General features: G+C 40.3%; 2 protein-coding genes across 23 annotated transcripts in view; one reads left to right on the top strand and one right to left on the bottom strand.

Annotated features, from left to right (window-relative positions):
• The window catches only part of PPP2R5E (protein phosphatase 2 regulatory subunit B'epsilon), a 77,400-nt gene extending 64,041 nt beyond the window's left edge, over positions 1-13,359 (bottom strand). For 2 of the 4 annotated variants that reach the window (XM_075029631.1, XM_075029628.1), the window contains exons 1-2: positions 13,051-13,355; positions 10,036-10,199 (exon numbers count right to left, since the gene is read on the bottom strand). In XM_075029631.1, coding sequence (XP_074885732.1) covers positions 10,036-10,192 — 157 coding nt within the window. In that variant the 5' untranslated portion in view covers positions 10,193-10,199; positions 13,051-13,355. Of the gene's footprint in view, positions 1-10,035; positions 10,200-13,050 lie in introns of all 4 variants that reach the window. The other 2 variants (XM_075029630.1, XM_075029629.1) reach the window with 2 other exon arrangements.
• Positions 13,308-15,608, top strand: LOC142031865 (uncharacterized). Of its 19 annotated transcripts, XR_012650641.1 has the most exons (5): positions 13,575-14,033; positions 14,410-14,455; positions 14,629-14,691; positions 14,862-14,973; positions 15,266-15,608. XR_012650641.1 is itself a non-coding variant. In XM_075029635.1 (3 exons), exons 1-3 carry the CDS (start codon positions 13,308-13,310, stop codon positions 15,386-15,388), a joined length of 912 nt encoding a protein of 303 aa, XP_074885736.1. In that variant the 3' UTR covers positions 15,389-15,608. The 19 variants fall into 19 exon arrangements, 1 of the variants encoding a protein (XP_074885736.1); XR_012650635.1 differs by having other exon boundaries at positions 13,532-14,033; positions 14,850-15,608; XR_012650644.1 differs by lacking the exon at positions 14,862-14,973 and having other exon boundaries at positions 13,532-14,033.
• The last annotated feature ends 749 nt before the right edge of the window (positions 15,609-16,357 follow it).

Below are 16,357 nucleotides of genomic sequence, written 5' to 3' on the forward strand. Positions count from 1 at the left end.
GAGATTTTCAATAACCTCTGCAATCCACTCCACCTGGAGTGCTTGTTTTTACATGTATGAGTGAGTTTTATCACCCTCTTGTGGAAAAAAAGGTGAATTGTATCCATCAGAGGTTACAGGAAGAAGTAGTAAGTGGGAGTAAGGAAGGCAGTGATAAAGAACAAGCAAAGAAGAAGAAAGAAGTATAGGCCGGGTGGAATAAAGGGAAAAGTGAAGGAAAACGAAGATGACTAGTAACACAGTACCACCTCAACTTCTTCAGAAAGCTATCCCAAAAATGTTATTTGAAAACACCAAAAGATAACAAGCTGCCAAATTCACTCTCCCTTGGTAACACTGACAACATTCAACAAGTAAGTTATGTCCTCTACAGTGATTCAAGTACCGTCTCAGCTGTAATCACCATGTTTTGCACCTTTGCTTTCACATAGATGGGAAAACATATTCTCTAGAAACAGTTTTGAACAGTTAACCTTGTGTGAAACCAGAAAACACTTTATAAACACAGACACTGCATGTAACATCTATGCCCCGCTATTGGAACATGAAAGTGGAGACTGCAAGAAAAACTAAAGGAACTTTATGCATTCACATTACATCCTACCAGGTAAGATAAAAGAAAAATAAGAATATTTAATTCCTCTAAAATCTGGAATCATCCTTTCTTCAGTTTCTGACCATCCCCAATATCCATTTGTAATATGAGAAATTTAACTTGCAGTAGTCTTCCTTCACAACATAATCCATATGACAATATATTCAAAACCTTGGAAGCAACAAAAAAAATTTACTGCCACTTGCATTTTAAAACTTGAAAATTCAAGTTTGGTACAAGCACACACAAAAAAGTAGCCAGGAAAGTCACGATAATACTAAACTAAACTCATGACATTGCAAAGAGGCACAGAAATCACTAACAACAAAAGGCCAGCTCGGATCAGGGAGATATCACAAGCATGGTGAAAAAATAAGAGATCTCACACAATGTAGCCCTAAAACTTTCTGAAAATCTTCCAGGAATCCCACAGAAAACTACAGACCACATCCGACAGAAACCAGTTATTTCTTCTTAATGACACTAAACATTTTTTCTGATGCTCCTCAAAAAGAGTTAGAAACCCATTACAAACAACAATTAGAATGACAGATCTTCTTAACCTCATGATAAAAGAATACCTAAAGAAACACTTCCCTCCCATTACGCAAACTATGTTTATACCTAGCCACTATTCACAATGAAAAGGATAAAACTGGTGACTATGCAAGTTATATTTATTTCACCGTTTCAATCAAAATCTGACAGTAAAATACTTCTCCAGACAACATACAATTTCAGCTTAACATTCTTCATGAAGATATCTGATTTTTCCAAATAAAAATTACTGTATCCGAGTACTTAACCATTATCTCCAACTGTGGGGTCAAGTCCTAAAACTAATACTTTTACCAGTAGGTACACACAGTTATCTGCATTTATTCATCACCTGAGACACCACTGATGATTTACTTTAGTTTCTGCAAATATCCATCAAGTAAGGAAGGCTAAGTCTGTGACTGAAGTTTTGCAGCAGCTAAATCTTTTTAAATTCATAAAAATCTTCAAAAAACCCCTAATTATGCACAAACTTTTATAATCAGAATAACAAACTGCTTGCCTCCACCTCTCATAGCTTGGTCAGTTCTGTAGTCCAACATTAAGTTATTAGAACAAGCTCTTCAGATCAGGAAACACAAGAAACTACTGTTACAGAAGAGCTAGCAATATGTCCAATGATGTTTAACAGCCTTTACAGCAACCTGCTATTCTATTTTTTTCTTTTAGGAAGCTACCCTGAAAAGATCCCTTTCACCTTCTCACCTTCTGCCCATTTAACCAGGTACATCAACTCTGTTATATTGTGTTCCTTCACTGCCCCAGACTCTTGCAGGTGCTAGGGGAAGGACCATGCACTTCACATGCAAAGAAAATACCACAGTTAAGAACCTGTCATACGAATCGGAAAGGAAAAAATAGTGGTAAAAATTAATAAAGGGCATAAATGCAAAATATTTAATTTTTTATAAAAATGTATTAATAAAACATCATAAAATGTTAAAGTGTTTTAAAATAAAATTATTATATTGCATACTTTGTTTTCAAGCAATACAACTTAATATAATACAGTTAATATCAGACATACTGTGACTCGAAGAATAAACTTGGTACAGGAGATTGAAAAAATATATTGTTATATTAAACAAATTTAGGAATATATACATTTTCAGAATTATACACTCATCACTATTGATTAGAAAAACCTACTGGTGAAAAACCTTCCATTACTGTAAATCATTATTACTCCTGACCGAACCTGATTCCCCTTGTAGCTTGACTTTAAGACTGTTCAAAACATACAATTTTTTCAATCAAATGCAACAACTAAGGACACAAAAGTATTTTACACTGGTTCTTTGGACGGCTGCCTTATCTTTCGAAAACGCTTGATAAATATACTCAGACTGTAGCTGCAGCAGGGTTTTTTTACTTTTTTTTTTTTTTCAAGCAGAAAGCCACACACACAGAACCATCAATCCTATGTAAAAGTTCACCACTGTTTCAGTTCTGCTGAATTAACTGAGAGGAGACAGGATCAAGCACATCACTAAAATTAGGAGGAGGTGATATGTTTTTAACAATCTCATTTACATTATGGCCCCACAGACAGACACTTGTCTCAGCACAGATGAGAGGCAGTGCACGGTGATGTACGCTTGGAAACTTCTCAAAGAAGCTTTGCCACCAGAAAATACCCTCATGTAACTGCATCAGCAAGACTGACACTTAGAACCAGCAAGGCTTCAAACTAAGATAAACCCTGCCATGTCTTTCTGAAAGAAGACTCGAGTATTTTTCTAACAGATTTTCCTTAACTTTTATAAAGTAATGTGCCCCTATCTGCCCAACTGGACAGTTACCAAGATTCCACAGTCCCACCACTAATCCATAAATGCCCAACCCTACCAAAACTTGTTGAACTCAGCGAGTCCTCTCGTCTGTTACTTCTAAGGATTTTTGCTTGATTGAGCCAAAGAAACAGTAATAACTTGAATAAAAAAAACTGTAGGTGAAAGGAAGTTACCCTGAATCTAAAAATAGTTTTCTGTCCTCCTCCCACTCCCCAGAAAGCATAAATGAAAGTGCTCTTTTCTCGGGGAGGCAGTAGCTTACAACGGATGACTGTGAAGGAACTGCTTCCTTATTCTAAAGCTTTACCAACGAACACAAGTAGTATCCCATTATAAGTATTGAATTTTAAAAACAGAACAGAAAATTAAATAAGCTCAAAACCTAAACTTTATGTATGACATTAAATATATATAACATTTATATACACAGATACATATTATACACATTTAACATACACAAACACAAATTTTATAAATACACACATAATTCCAGAGATACGGAAAATGCACCTTTCACAACAGTAAAGCTCCATATCATAATCAATTATAAAGGCAGCACCATACTTCAACAATCACATATACTTTATAGAAATAATTGCATGGCTAAACCAGAAGTTATAATTGTCAAAGGTACTTTGGGAAAGGAATATAAAGGAGGTACTTATTACAGAAACAGGAAGTTCTATTACAGACCCATAGGGTTACACTTGGACACAGAAAAGAAAATTGTAATATTATTAGAGAAATAAATAATACTGAGAAACATATTATAGAGACATACCATACAAATACAGACTGAAAACAAAAGTTTCTGATTATGCTAAAGTCTAAACTTTAGTTCCTGCAGAAAATTATCAATATTTTAGATTCAATCTTGTGAAGAGTGCAGAAATACATTTTACACAGTGACTACAAGTTACTTCACTTTAAAAATAAATAGAAAACATAAGAGAAAAAAGAAAAGGAAGAGGTGGGAATGATCATCATTTAACATTTCCAGAAGGTAGACTGAGAAATTCCAGAAGTAAAACAATTACACTGAAGGCTTCAGGTTAAAAAGCAAAACAAAATAAAACACCACCCCCCTCCAACAAACAAAAACCCACCACCTTGATGGCTATGGGAAAATCACCAGACCTAAAGAGACTTAGAAATAAATAAAGGCAACTGAATGGAAACATTAGAAGATCAGGGCTAAGCTGACAGAATTTCTCACCAACTGCAGTTTCCCTAATACACTGTTAAGATAAGGAGGTATTCTTTTACTGTGATCTTAACTTCAAGTCAGCATTTCTACACATGCACATTCTCTACAAATGTAACGCTACAAAACTACACTCCAAATGTGGGAGACAATAACAAGCAGAGAAAAATTCAAAACAGACAGAATGTGATTAGCATATGGCCCTTTCTAAACACCATCAAACAAACACTTTTTAGAAGCAACCAGAAACCTTTCAGATTATTGGAAAGATTTATTCTACAACCGCCAGATGTTGAAAAAAATTAAAAAGAAAGTTAGGTATACATTCAAAAAACAACTACCAACACCGTAAGAGAAAGTGAAGAAATTAATTACGTATGACAAGGACCTCATACATCTTAAGAAAAAATAATAAATAGGCTAAGTCCTTCTCCATTTTGGGATTGTGGCCCTATTCCCAAATCTTACACAGAGATGACCCATTATGTCTAGATTTATTTTAAACAGAATGAGCACTAAATTCCTGAAAATAGTTGCAGGACTGATGCTTGATTCACCATTATGTACAGCACAAACCAAGTTCCAGCACTTCTTCCACACAATGAATTAGGAGTCCTGGGATCTATTTCCATAATTGGAAATAAAGCAAAATTTTATTTTGAAAAGTCATAACCACTATGACCCTACATTTCTGTTTATAAATTAGGAGAAAGTATTTAGTTTAGGTATATTATTGATATCTGTAAAGCATTCCAAATTTCACAAATGGACAGTAGCACAGAAAAGACAAGCAGCCAACCCCCATGGAAGTCAACAGAAAATAGAAGCTATATCTTTCTTCTTCTACAACTCAAATCATAAGTATTTCCCATATGTACAGTTCTGAAGGCAGTATTCATAAGTCTGAAAAAGCCAGACTTTTTTATGATAAAGGAGATTTATTTTTTTTTAGAAAAATCAAAAGTAACTCTATTTGAAAAAGAAGGTGCACATCTTGCAGTTCTCACTTAGTCAAGAGTCTTTTGGAGTTGGTAGGATTTTTTTACTATTTAGGAACTTCAGCATTTGACCTATAGATAGGATCCGTAAGAAAAGCTTATAATAAAATCTCAACTATAGGGAAATAATATGATGATCAAAAGCAAACAGCAAGTGAAAAGAGATTTTCCCTTTTTAACTATGCAATGCTCTTTTGTTGCCACTACAGCAATTCTTTAATGCCATGGAAACTATCTGATAAATGTACTAGAAACTCAATAAATTTCATAATATTGAGGTAGCAAAGCAATTGGTATTGTTGACAGAGAACTTCTGTTCTGCGTGCCTATTTTAAGGAATAAAAATTATCTAAAAATAAAAATAATACTTTGAGCTGTTTTCAACAAAAATATACAATAGTTTCAGAAAACCTGAAAGTAAACTACACTAAATATATTAGATCATTGGAAAATGCGGAAGGATGATAGGAAAAAATAGCCACACCTTGAAATTACAAAAATGGGATACACTGATTTAAAATTTAACAGTCTTACTTTTGGATGGCTTGCTTTACCTAACTTATGTATTTTTAATGAGGTTGAGGGGGATGGGAAGAATACTGTGAATTACATGCAAGTTTTCTGTCCAATTTCTCAAGATGCTAAACAGGTTTTCATAAGGCATATGATCTTTTTAGTCATCTATATGTATGTCTTCACCCTCTGGACACTCCCCCACCATTACAGACACTGGCAAAAAAATAAATGAACTTCCCCTCCCCCTTTTACAGGCAATACTGAAATTGCTCTGTTTTCACGTGTCCAGTACTAGAATATACTTTTTTCCAACCAATTGTTTTCTAACATTGCACTCCTACCAATCTACCTCTAGAGACTTCTAAGTAAAAAGAGTATCCATGCAAAATGAAAGTAAAATAAGCCTCCCATAAATAATACACCTATCCAATGCACACACAATACTATCTTCCTCTACAGAACAAGCATGATTTGAGGCATGCCACAAACTGGGTTAACAAACTTGAGCTGGGTTTGACTGAGGCACAGAGGTGGAAGTACTCATTCCCAGAAATGGGCCCTTCACCAGGACTGCTCTGCCACAAACCAGTTACCTAGGGGACCTGACAGCCCTGACGATACCAACAGCCTCTTTAAAAGTAAAGCCAAAATCACAAGCTATAATGCACTGCAAGATACACCAGGCAAGAGCATGCAAACATTTAAAAACGCATGCGAGATTGAAACATATATATGAGTACGCATATTGCACATGCAGGATAATTGTATCACAACTTCCATATACACTTCTGGTCCCATTTGTCTACACTTGAAACAAAGGAGAAAAGGCTGGTTTTAAAGTGTTATACTGGACATTAGTCATATTAAAAAAGATAACTCCAAATTAGATTTAGTCACAATGCAATAAATAAAAATATAATTAACTTATCAGAAAGGTTAAGTCTTTACTGTAGCAAACAGAGCAGCTTTTTTGGCTTGTGGCTTTTGAAAGCCTAAACTTAGCCCAACAGAGCCACAGAAGGCACATCTTATTTTATAAATACATTAAATATTTGTTTACCAAAAGATACAATACACACACTTCTGTCAATTAAAAAAAAAAACAACCAAACAAACAAAAAAAACAACAGTAACAACTTAATATCTCTACACTTTTTTTTCTGGAATAAGCAATACCAAAAATTCCAGTTCTTCTTATTACATTTCCTAAATAGCAGGTTATCCTTCAGACTTGTACATAGCATCAAAACATACTGTCTCTTCCATTTTTCTTTTCTGGAAGATTTTTATTACCAAATGAACAACAACAACACTGACTTATCTATCTGTTTTTGCAATACAGGCATGTATGTTCACAGAAGGCAACAGACTGCATTAAAACACTACCAAAACAAGCCATTTCACTATATATGACTCTGCCCCTAGGGAAAGGAATGAGAGCAGATAAGATGTGACAGATGTGTAGTCACGTCACTTAATACACTACTGGAAGGTGCTCAACTTATTATGGTGACAGGCATAGTATAAAAACTTGCAAAGAATGGACGAAGCATTTATCTAGTTTTCTGCATACATGATTCTTGTAATCAAAGAAGATACTGAAGTCCATAAAAGTGCTGTTTGAGAGAAGGCAGCCTGCAAATGTCAGCACGCAATATAGCTATTAAAAAAAAAAAAAAAAAAAAAATGGGAGCATAGCATTCATGTTTTTGTTAGCAAAGCCCCTCCATCATGAATATGAAATATGTCTAAGGTTGAATTCAAGGTCTGTCCTCTAAAAATTTCCTGTACTGAAATATTTCTGAAGATGTTTAATTAAACTTGAAATTTACCCAAAACAAGAAGTTTAAATAAACTTAGCAACTATAGATCTCCAAACTGATTTCACTCTTCTGAGACTTGAAAAAGCTATTTTGCTGAAACCTCTTCTCTGTTTTGGTTTGAAAGACCCAAACAATAAGGATAACATTGGAAATCTCATGGTCACTGGACTGAAGTAATAGGACTAGTCAGTTGTTTGAAGACAAGTGTAAACCTAAGAGTTTAAATAATTAGGACCTTCAGGCAGCTGGCCAAGAAAAGTATGCAAAATGCAGGAAAAAATTGCTTCCTCACTTCTTTCAGGATTAATAATCCCTAATGTTACAAATATTAATGTAGGTCAAGAATATTTCCAAACAGTTGCATGATTTTTAACTGCCAGTGTCCCTTCAGCAGGGACCAATACCACTGCTGTTTCAGATAGACTGTTAGGCCCAAATCCTGCAAATTAATCTGCACAGGTAGATCCCTGTGCCTCTGGGAATCCGCATTAAGTCAAAGAAGGAAAACTAACTCACAGGATCAGATTCTTAATTTGAAGCTCGACCACTGTAACTCATTATGACACTAATCATAAATGCCTCACCAACACTCTCTGCTCCCCATCTGTTTGTTTTATCTTATTATAGTTTTATATTTCAATCCACGGGACTAGCTACAGTAGTCAAATTAAGCACCTGCATATGCCTATGTTTCTACAAGACCAGGTCCTCCAACAAAGGCAACGTTTTTCTTATGCCTGTGCACATGCCTAGCTTATTCCCTGAATGGAACACACAAAAGAATGAAATAATTGTAACAACAATTTCTTCATTTATACAAATACAAATCTCAATGTTTTCCAGTAATCTAGCCACTTAAGACAAAGGATAAACTCCATTCGCCTTCTGAAGTGTAGCAACTAGTATTTTCAAAGGAAATAATCCGCATATCAAAAATGACCTGCGAAAGTATAAAACTGAGCTTTAGAATTATTTTAAAGGAGCATTTGTTTCTTTATCATACTGCCATAAAAAACAGGAAAAATTCATAAAATAATACTCATCACAGACTACAAAGTCAAATCCGCTGGCACCAACAGACCCTAAATTGAGAAATGCTGAAGGAGGGGAGCATTCTGGTACAGTATTACTCCAGGTCTGCCGCTCTTCTACTCTCCTCTACGCTTGCAAGTGGGTCACTGCCAGGCACAATGCAGGGGGGCTAGATGGACCTTTCTTTTGACCCAGTATGACCATTTGTGCATTCTTACGGGTATCCCACAGAAAGAAGCCCCAAATATTTTAATGACAACTCTGCTAGAACTAATCCTAGAATCCTACTTCTAATTTAATTAAAAGAGACACACTAAGGTGTGAGTTTTTGGGAGGGGTTTGTTTGTTGGGGGGGGGGGGGGGTTGCAACTTCTCTCTTCTTATGGAGAACTAGGGTTAAGAACTAAACCAAAATGCAATTAGACATTAATGACATATTTCAATACTCTAACAAATCTGTCAAACAGGTAGTAGAGGTAATGTGGGAAATATACTTGCCCACAAAGCAAATATGGGACAGACGTAATATTAAACCTATTAATCTTGCTATTTTCCAGAATTATCAGCACCAACCACGCTTATTTTCCCTACTTATAGCAGAAAAGAATAGCAATGAAAAAAAATCCACAAAACTAAAAAACCATTTGAGAATTCAGTGGAAAAGAAACACTTCTGAAAGGCAATTCCCCCTTTCTTACCCAGACAGACATAATTCTGAGAGGTCCTTTTGGCCCCTGGATTTGTACTGAGATTCAGTGACAACGGATTTAGGGGAAGCATTCAAGATATTAGAGATATTGGCATCCTTTCAAGGGTATTATGCTGGATCACAATTTTCTCTCCCAAATTAGAGGTTAAATCTGCCAGCATAAACTCAACCAGAGCTGGGGTATGCAGGCTCTCAAAGCAGTAGTGTCTTGCCTAAGACCTGATTGGCAGCATCTTTCCTCTTGAGAGGCTACAGCTCATGGGACCTTTCGATTTCAAAACCCAACAGAAGCCAGGAGCTGGGAGCTACCCATTCACAAATAGTATGAGAGGGGGTCCCATGTCCCCACTAATACCTTGCTGCAGGGCATTCAAAATACGCCTGTGGGCTGCATTTGCCACCACTGTCACAGTTGCAGACCCACACATCAAGGAATGATACTAAAAACCAGCTTCCCTCTGCTTACAAGCCAATTTACCCTTACCAAAATTGTTGCTCATTTATATCAACTGTTGAGGATTCTCAAACTAAAATAACTCACACATAGCCTGAGCGCCTTGAAAATTCAAGTCATGGTACGGGTAAACATTAGCATTTAAAACTTTCAAAAGTATTGCAAACAATTACCACACCCTCAAGTCACAGATAAAATATTTTGTAGAGCTTAAATACATACATTTCTGGCATGAAATATTCCTCATTGCTGGCAAAATTTCCCTGCAATTTCTGGCAATAGAATACTTTGAGTTTAGAAGCTGGCTGTAGAGTAAAATTGTTTTATTTATTAAAAATCATTCTTGATCTTACCTTTTAGCAGAGGCAGGGGAGTTAACTCGATAGGCTTGCCCTGAGACCTAAACTGGGAAGAGCTTTGTGACCTCTTCTGTCTGGCTTTTCTGACGGACTTCCGAGAAAATCCGTCTACTTTATCCACTGATGGAGGAGTAGTTGGTGCTGAGGACATATCCCTACTGAAGGAAAACAAATGTTACAAATATATTCCAAATGGATGAAATGGGTAAATATTAACCTAAATTTTCTAAAAATCTTCTTTCTGCACCACTCTCCTGCTGACAGTTCACCCAGACAGACTGTTAAAAGAGCTACCCCACCAACATATGCACAAATTGTATGGAACAAACTTAATGGAACAGTGTAATAATTCTTCTCGCTCACTTTTTTTATCTATGCCTCCCATTTGCCAAAAATCCTGCAGCAGGAAAAATTCAGACCTAATGCTGACATCATTATGTCAACAGAACTTCATACACCTGCAGACCTGACATAGGATTGTAGCCTTAAACTATGAATTCTTTGGGACGAAGTTAATTTCAACTCATTCTGGAAGGGACCACGAGTGCTAAAGAATGGGTAAACAAAAAGGTACAAATGTTTTTTTGGCATTAAAGTCATCAATATGCATAGGACAAAAAAAATAGGACAGAAGAAAAATACAGTTTATTTGCCACACCTACACACAAGATTTTATAGAAATTTAAGAAAGTATAGCAAAAAGTACTGCTATGCTTCACAATTGCACTAACACTGACAAATTCCACATATTACTTCTTTATTCTCCATTTTAGAAATACTCATTTTCTTGTGAGTCTCTTTACACATAGTTATTCCATGTTCTGGCATTTTTGTAAGAATAGCAATGTGGTAGCCATAACTGTTCTAGGGGCATAAGCCAGACAAGGTTTGCAGGGAGAGGCAGAGAGCAAGACAAGGTTTCTGCAAGCAAAAGTTTGTTTCCCAACCCTATCAGCTGATCTAAGAAACAAGCACTGCTTCTTCCTATAAAACTTGCCTTGGTAGTACTCCTGTAGCTGATTCCATACAACTAAGAAATACCTAAAGGAAACATTTAAACAGTGAATTAATCCATCCAGCTGTTGTATTTACTAGTCTTGTCCTGTCTGTTAAAAAGGCCCATCACATCTTGGTGAAATACATGAGTAATACTTAAGGGAAACGAGATAGGAGGAACTTAGGCCTACATATTTCAAGTGGCTCTGTGTACAGTTAACTTCACCAGCATGTGCACCTCTACTGAAATCAACACAACTACCTGCATTAATAACACGATCATTAACAAGAGCAGCTCTGTTGATTTCAGTAAGGCTACACACTCGTGCAAAGTTAAGCATCGGCATAAGCATTTGCAGGATCAGGGTCTTAGAACATGTCCTTGGAAAGCATTACTCATCCTCAATGTCTGTTGACTTCAATTACCAAAGTGACTCGTACACTAAAAGAAGTTGATTCCACAATATAGAGAACACTTTCGAGTGCTTATTTTATTAAAATATTTGGTTACTCATATGCTTCATAAATTATTAAATCCATTGAAACATGCTACTTGGGTTTGTCTTTTGTAAGAAAAGCTTTAGAAAGTATGATTTATTGCAACAGTGTAAACAAGTTTCAAAAAAACTATTTAATGCAAAATTAAATATATACATGCACTAAATCTATCAAAAATGGAAGTATAAACTCCATAGCTTCTTTGAGGAAGCATGTGCAGCACCCAGAAGCTGAACTGTGCAGCTGGCATTACCATAATGAAAAAACCTTATTCCATCTTTTTGATTTCTCCTGAGGCATTCTTTCACTACCAACTTATGCTTTCTAAATATAATTTACTATCAGCAACATGAACCTGCACCTTAAACTGCTCTTGTTTATCATCTGGGGGGGGGGGGGGGGGGAAATGCCACCAACACCAGGGCATTCAGGCCCCAGCCAAGATTAATAAATAAAAAAAGTCAGATAAACTGAAATAGAAGGGCCTGTACTTTAGCAACCCACTTCCAAGATTTCAACAGTCCGCCAAAAAAACATAAACACAAAGTTACCTGTTACATAAACCAAATTCTGGAAATATCAGCAAAAATATATTCTTAAAACCTGAATTGGTTGGCCCCATTTCATCTCATCCAAAAGATTCACCCCCTCATCACGTGCACCATTGAAGTGTAACCATTTCTGCAGAAATGTTTGTATGCTCTCTCAAAATTACATTACCAAAAAAATAATAATAATATGAATGGACAGGGACTAAAGTAGATCACTTAAACTGCAGGATCATTGTGTCAGCAAGAAGCTTTACTGACACTTCTCTGCTGTAAATTTAGTAACAGTTTCCCTAACCTGCTTTATAAATTATTAAAATCTAATTCTAATTCAACAAGACTACATCCAGCCTAACAACCTTACAGTAAACACTGATCTTTTTTTCATCTTTCCAAATGAACATTCGCTCTCCTGAATACACTATCACAGTGAAACACACTGTTTCAACGAACAGTGGGGGGAAAAAAAAAAAAAAAGCCCGAGATTATTCATTGTGTGCGAGTGGGAAAGCTGCAACCCCAGCCGCTGCTTCTCGTTTCTTTCAGCAGGGGATCTTATTTTATTCCCCAAGTATTTTGGTAAATACGAAGCCACGCACATCAGATCTGCTGGTCCTCGCGGGGTGGGGGGGTGGGGGGTTTGTAATGCACGGAGAGGCGAGTGGACGTGAAAATACCGACGGATACCACCGGGGAAGGGAGCCAGCGGCTCGCTCCGCGCCCGGGGAAAGCAGAGGTGTAATTAGCTGCCTCCCGCCTGCTGCTATCGGCTGTCATTTCCAGAAGGGAAGCCGCGGAGCACCGCAGCTGGAACATGTCCTCCCCACAGCCCCCCGCGCCTCCTCACCGCCGCCCGGCCGCCCCCCCCCCCTTCCCCGCCTCGGCCCGCCCGCGCCTCCTCCCCGCACCGCCGCCGCCTCACCGCTCCCCCGCGGGCCGGCGCGGAGGGACGGAGGGATGGAGTTACCTTGACCCTCCTGGTAGAGAAGCCGGAGACGGGAGGGAGGCGGCGGCGGCGTGAGCCGGGCTTGGCGGAGCGCGGCCGATGCCTTGGCGGCGGCCCGAGTGTGGTACGCGCCGGGCTCGGTCCCTGCCGCGGCGGCGGCGGCGGCGGCGGCGGCGCAGGAGCCTGTAGGCCTCGGCGGCGTTGGCGGCCTCCCCGGCGCAGGGCGGCGTTGGCGGCGGGTTCAGGAGCGGGCGGCTGCTCGGGCTCCGCTCAGTCCCATGCACTCGGCGCGGCCCCCTGCCTGCGATGGCTGCTGCCTCACTCACATTCCCGGCGGAGCCCGGCGGAGGGGGGGGGGGAGCCCTGAGGAGGAGGAGGAGGAGGAGGCGGCGGGGAAAGGGGGGGGGGAGGGTGGGGGCGCGAGGGGAGCCGAGTGCGGGCCGAGCCGAGGGGGAGCGGCGGGCGCGGTGCGGGCGGGCGGGCGGCCGGGAGCCGGGGCGGGGGGGGCTGGGGAGGGGGGGGGGGACAAGGCCGGGCGGGCGGCGCGGCGGTGCTGCGAGGGGAGGGAAGGCCTCTTCCGCCGGCGGCCGGCTCAGGTGAGAGGGGGGGGTGTCCCGGTGGGCGTCGGGGTCGCGCTCCGGCTCGCTCCTATTGTCACTCTCAGCGGGCTCCGGCCATGGCACTCACTCACACACACTCACTCACTCACTCACAACCGAGAGTGCTGCCACCGCCCCCCCCCCCCCTACCCGGCCCCGCGGCCCGCCCCCCGCGCCCGCCCACTGGAGCCTGCCGCCGGGACGCGCCGCCTCATTGGCGCCCGCCGCCGCCGCCGGGACAGCCGGGAAAACGGAGCGCTGCCGGAGGAGGAGGAGGAGGAGGAGGAGGCGGTGCCGGCCGGGGCTGCGGCGGCGGCCGGCGGCTCGTCGTCGGCATCGCGCTTCTCGTCCCTCTGCGGGCCGGACGAGCGCCGGCCGCCGCCAGAGCGAAGCCCGTCGGCTGAGGTAAAAAAAAAAACCAAAAAACCCCCCAAAAACGGCAGTGCTGAGGTAAAACCCTGCTAATGCTGAGGTAAAGTCGCTGTCCCGCCGCGCCCGGCCCTCGTAAGGGGGTCCAGAGCCCCCTTCTCGGGGAAGGCCGCGGGCGGGAGGGGTCGGCCTGGCGGTGCGAGAGGCCGCGGGGCCGCCGGAGGGACCGAACCGCCTCAGGCAGGGCCCGCCGTTTCCTTGTTTTGCTCCGTAATGGGAGCCGGCAGGCAGCGGCTGACTCTTCGGCGGCAGGGTTTCTGCAGCCCTGCACCCCTTACCCTTGGGTTTTTTTAGCCAGTGCGCGATTGCTGTCTGAATCATTTTGCCCTTTTTCTTTTTTTTTTTTTTTTAGGTGTATTTATGTGCGTAGCGGCCAACACAACGAGTGCTTGTAGATGGTATTGTTAAATATCATAAATCTTGTTTAAATTTATTTACCTGATGGCTTGGTGTTTGGTGGGGGTTTTGCGGTTGGGTTTGGGGTTTTTTCCCAAAAAAATACAACTAATGGTGTTAATGTGACTATTATGTTTGAAAATACTACCCACTGTTTCCCCTGTATTTCTGGCAGGAAAAAAAATTGAGTCACATAAGCAGCAGTCCTCCTGTGTTGATAGGACCAAAACCCTCTGAGGTACAGTCATTTTTTTAGCAAATGTGATCAAGGGCAGTTTGAGAGCTGGTTGCTGTGATGAGTCAGTCACGTGCACCCTGTTTGTGCAGGGAGTGAGTGCCTGAACCCTCTGAACGTCACTAATCCTACAAAGGATACCTAGTTTTTGTCTCACTCAGCTTACCCTCCAGGTATGTGAGTACCAATGTTGGCATAACAGAGGAGGTGGGACTGTGGCAGACTCGATTTAGAGTGATACAAGCTGTTGTGAAACTACTTTCAAAATTGCTCATTTTCAGCCAGGTAAGTTCTCCGGTCCAGCTCACATTGAGGAAGCTGGAACACTAGTTAAAATAAAAGCTCGTGGCTGCTGAAGTATAACTGTAATGGACATGAGCAGTTTTGCCTCTCGTCTCTCAGTATGCCTCCTGCATATCTTAAAAAATATGTCTCCCCTAATTTTTTTTACCTATGGAGTAAGCAATTCCCGCTCATTTCAATCCTTCCTTGTCTGTCACAGTTTTAAACCTCTCAAGATGCTTATTTCTTCTCCCTGAGTTGTCTCAAAACCATTCACATCTTTTTTGAACTGCAGCACCCAAGACTGGACACAGTACTACAATTAAGGCCTCAACAACGCCAGCATCTGCTGTCATGCCTGTCACAGACTACATTCCTGTTTACACGTGCCAATACAAATACTTTTGAGTCAGTATGATCTATTCACAATTTTGCTGACCTGTTTTACCCCCGCATCTGTTTCTGCTGACCCACCAAGCTGGTTATTTCTCCCTCAAGTAGACAGTAATGCTACTTAAGAAATTATTTACCACAGCAGCCCTAATGCTATCCCTTCATTTTTATTGCTGGACAGGTGGACAATCAAGCAGTCAAGACATCTTTTAAAATAAAATTTCACATGGTTTTAAGTCAGAAAACTGTAAATTTGTCATCCTTTGTAAATCGATTGCATTTCTCAGAAGAATTGTGTTTAAAAAAACAAAACTTAACTAAGATTGAACTGTGCCACGGTTACAGAATGGTTGTGTAACTGTAAATTTAGAAGAGAGATCTGTACGTATTTGTAAATGTTTAAAACATTAAATTCACTTAAACCAAACCATCTGAAATAATCTAAATGCAAGCAAGGGTTGATAACAAAGAACGTAGGTCTGAAGGGTTATGCCAATATAAGGTAAAATTTGGCAAAAACAATGTAACTTCCTGGTGCCCCCATCAATGAGGGATGGAACCTGCAGATGCACATGTTTTGCTTTGTTATTTTTATGTTCTTTAATTCTGTTAGTTGTGTTTGTCAGTGACATACTTTAATTCTCAGATTTATTCACTGTCCTGTGTACTGCTTTTGATCTGGACTGAACAATGCAATGAGCAGCTCATAAAGTTATTGATGGCATACTCTGCAAAAGGGAAGTTCTAGCACAGTCCGATGGCTAGACTGGCTTTTTAGGTGAAGCTGAGCATGTCATTTTATGTGGTTGTACTTTGGTCTTCCCAGTATTAAATGAAATTCATCTTTGTAAAACACTAAAAATCTAAAATTGAAGCATGTGATGGGGGTATTAAAATAACTGCCATAGAAGGGATAAAAATCAAGACTACTGGTCCAAGTCCACTATCCTGTGCCCGCAGGGTTTTTTACTTTTCATTGTCTTTGTGTAATAGC

Source organism: Buteo buteo, chromosome 6 (genome assembly GCF_964188355.1).
Source record: "Buteo buteo chromosome 6, bButBut1.hap1.1, whole genome shotgun sequence".
Classification (NCBI taxonomy): domain Eukaryota; kingdom Metazoa; phylum Chordata; class Aves; order Accipitriformes; family Accipitridae; genus Buteo; species Buteo buteo.

Excerpts from the sequence above, each read along its gene's own strand:
- LOC142031865 (XM_075029635.1), top strand. The coding sequence starts at position 13,308 with ATGCACTCGGCGCGGCCCCCTGCCTGCGATGGCTGCTGCCTCACTCAC. Across the intron at positions 14,034-14,628 it reads AGCGAAGCCCGTCGGCTGAG|GAAAAAAAATTGAGTCACAT; the intron begins GTAAAAAAAAAA and ends TATTTCTGGCAG. Across the intron at positions 14,692-15,265 it reads TAGGACCAAAACCCTCTGAG|CACCCAAGACTGGACACAGT; the intron begins GTACAGTCATTT and ends TTTGAACTGCAG.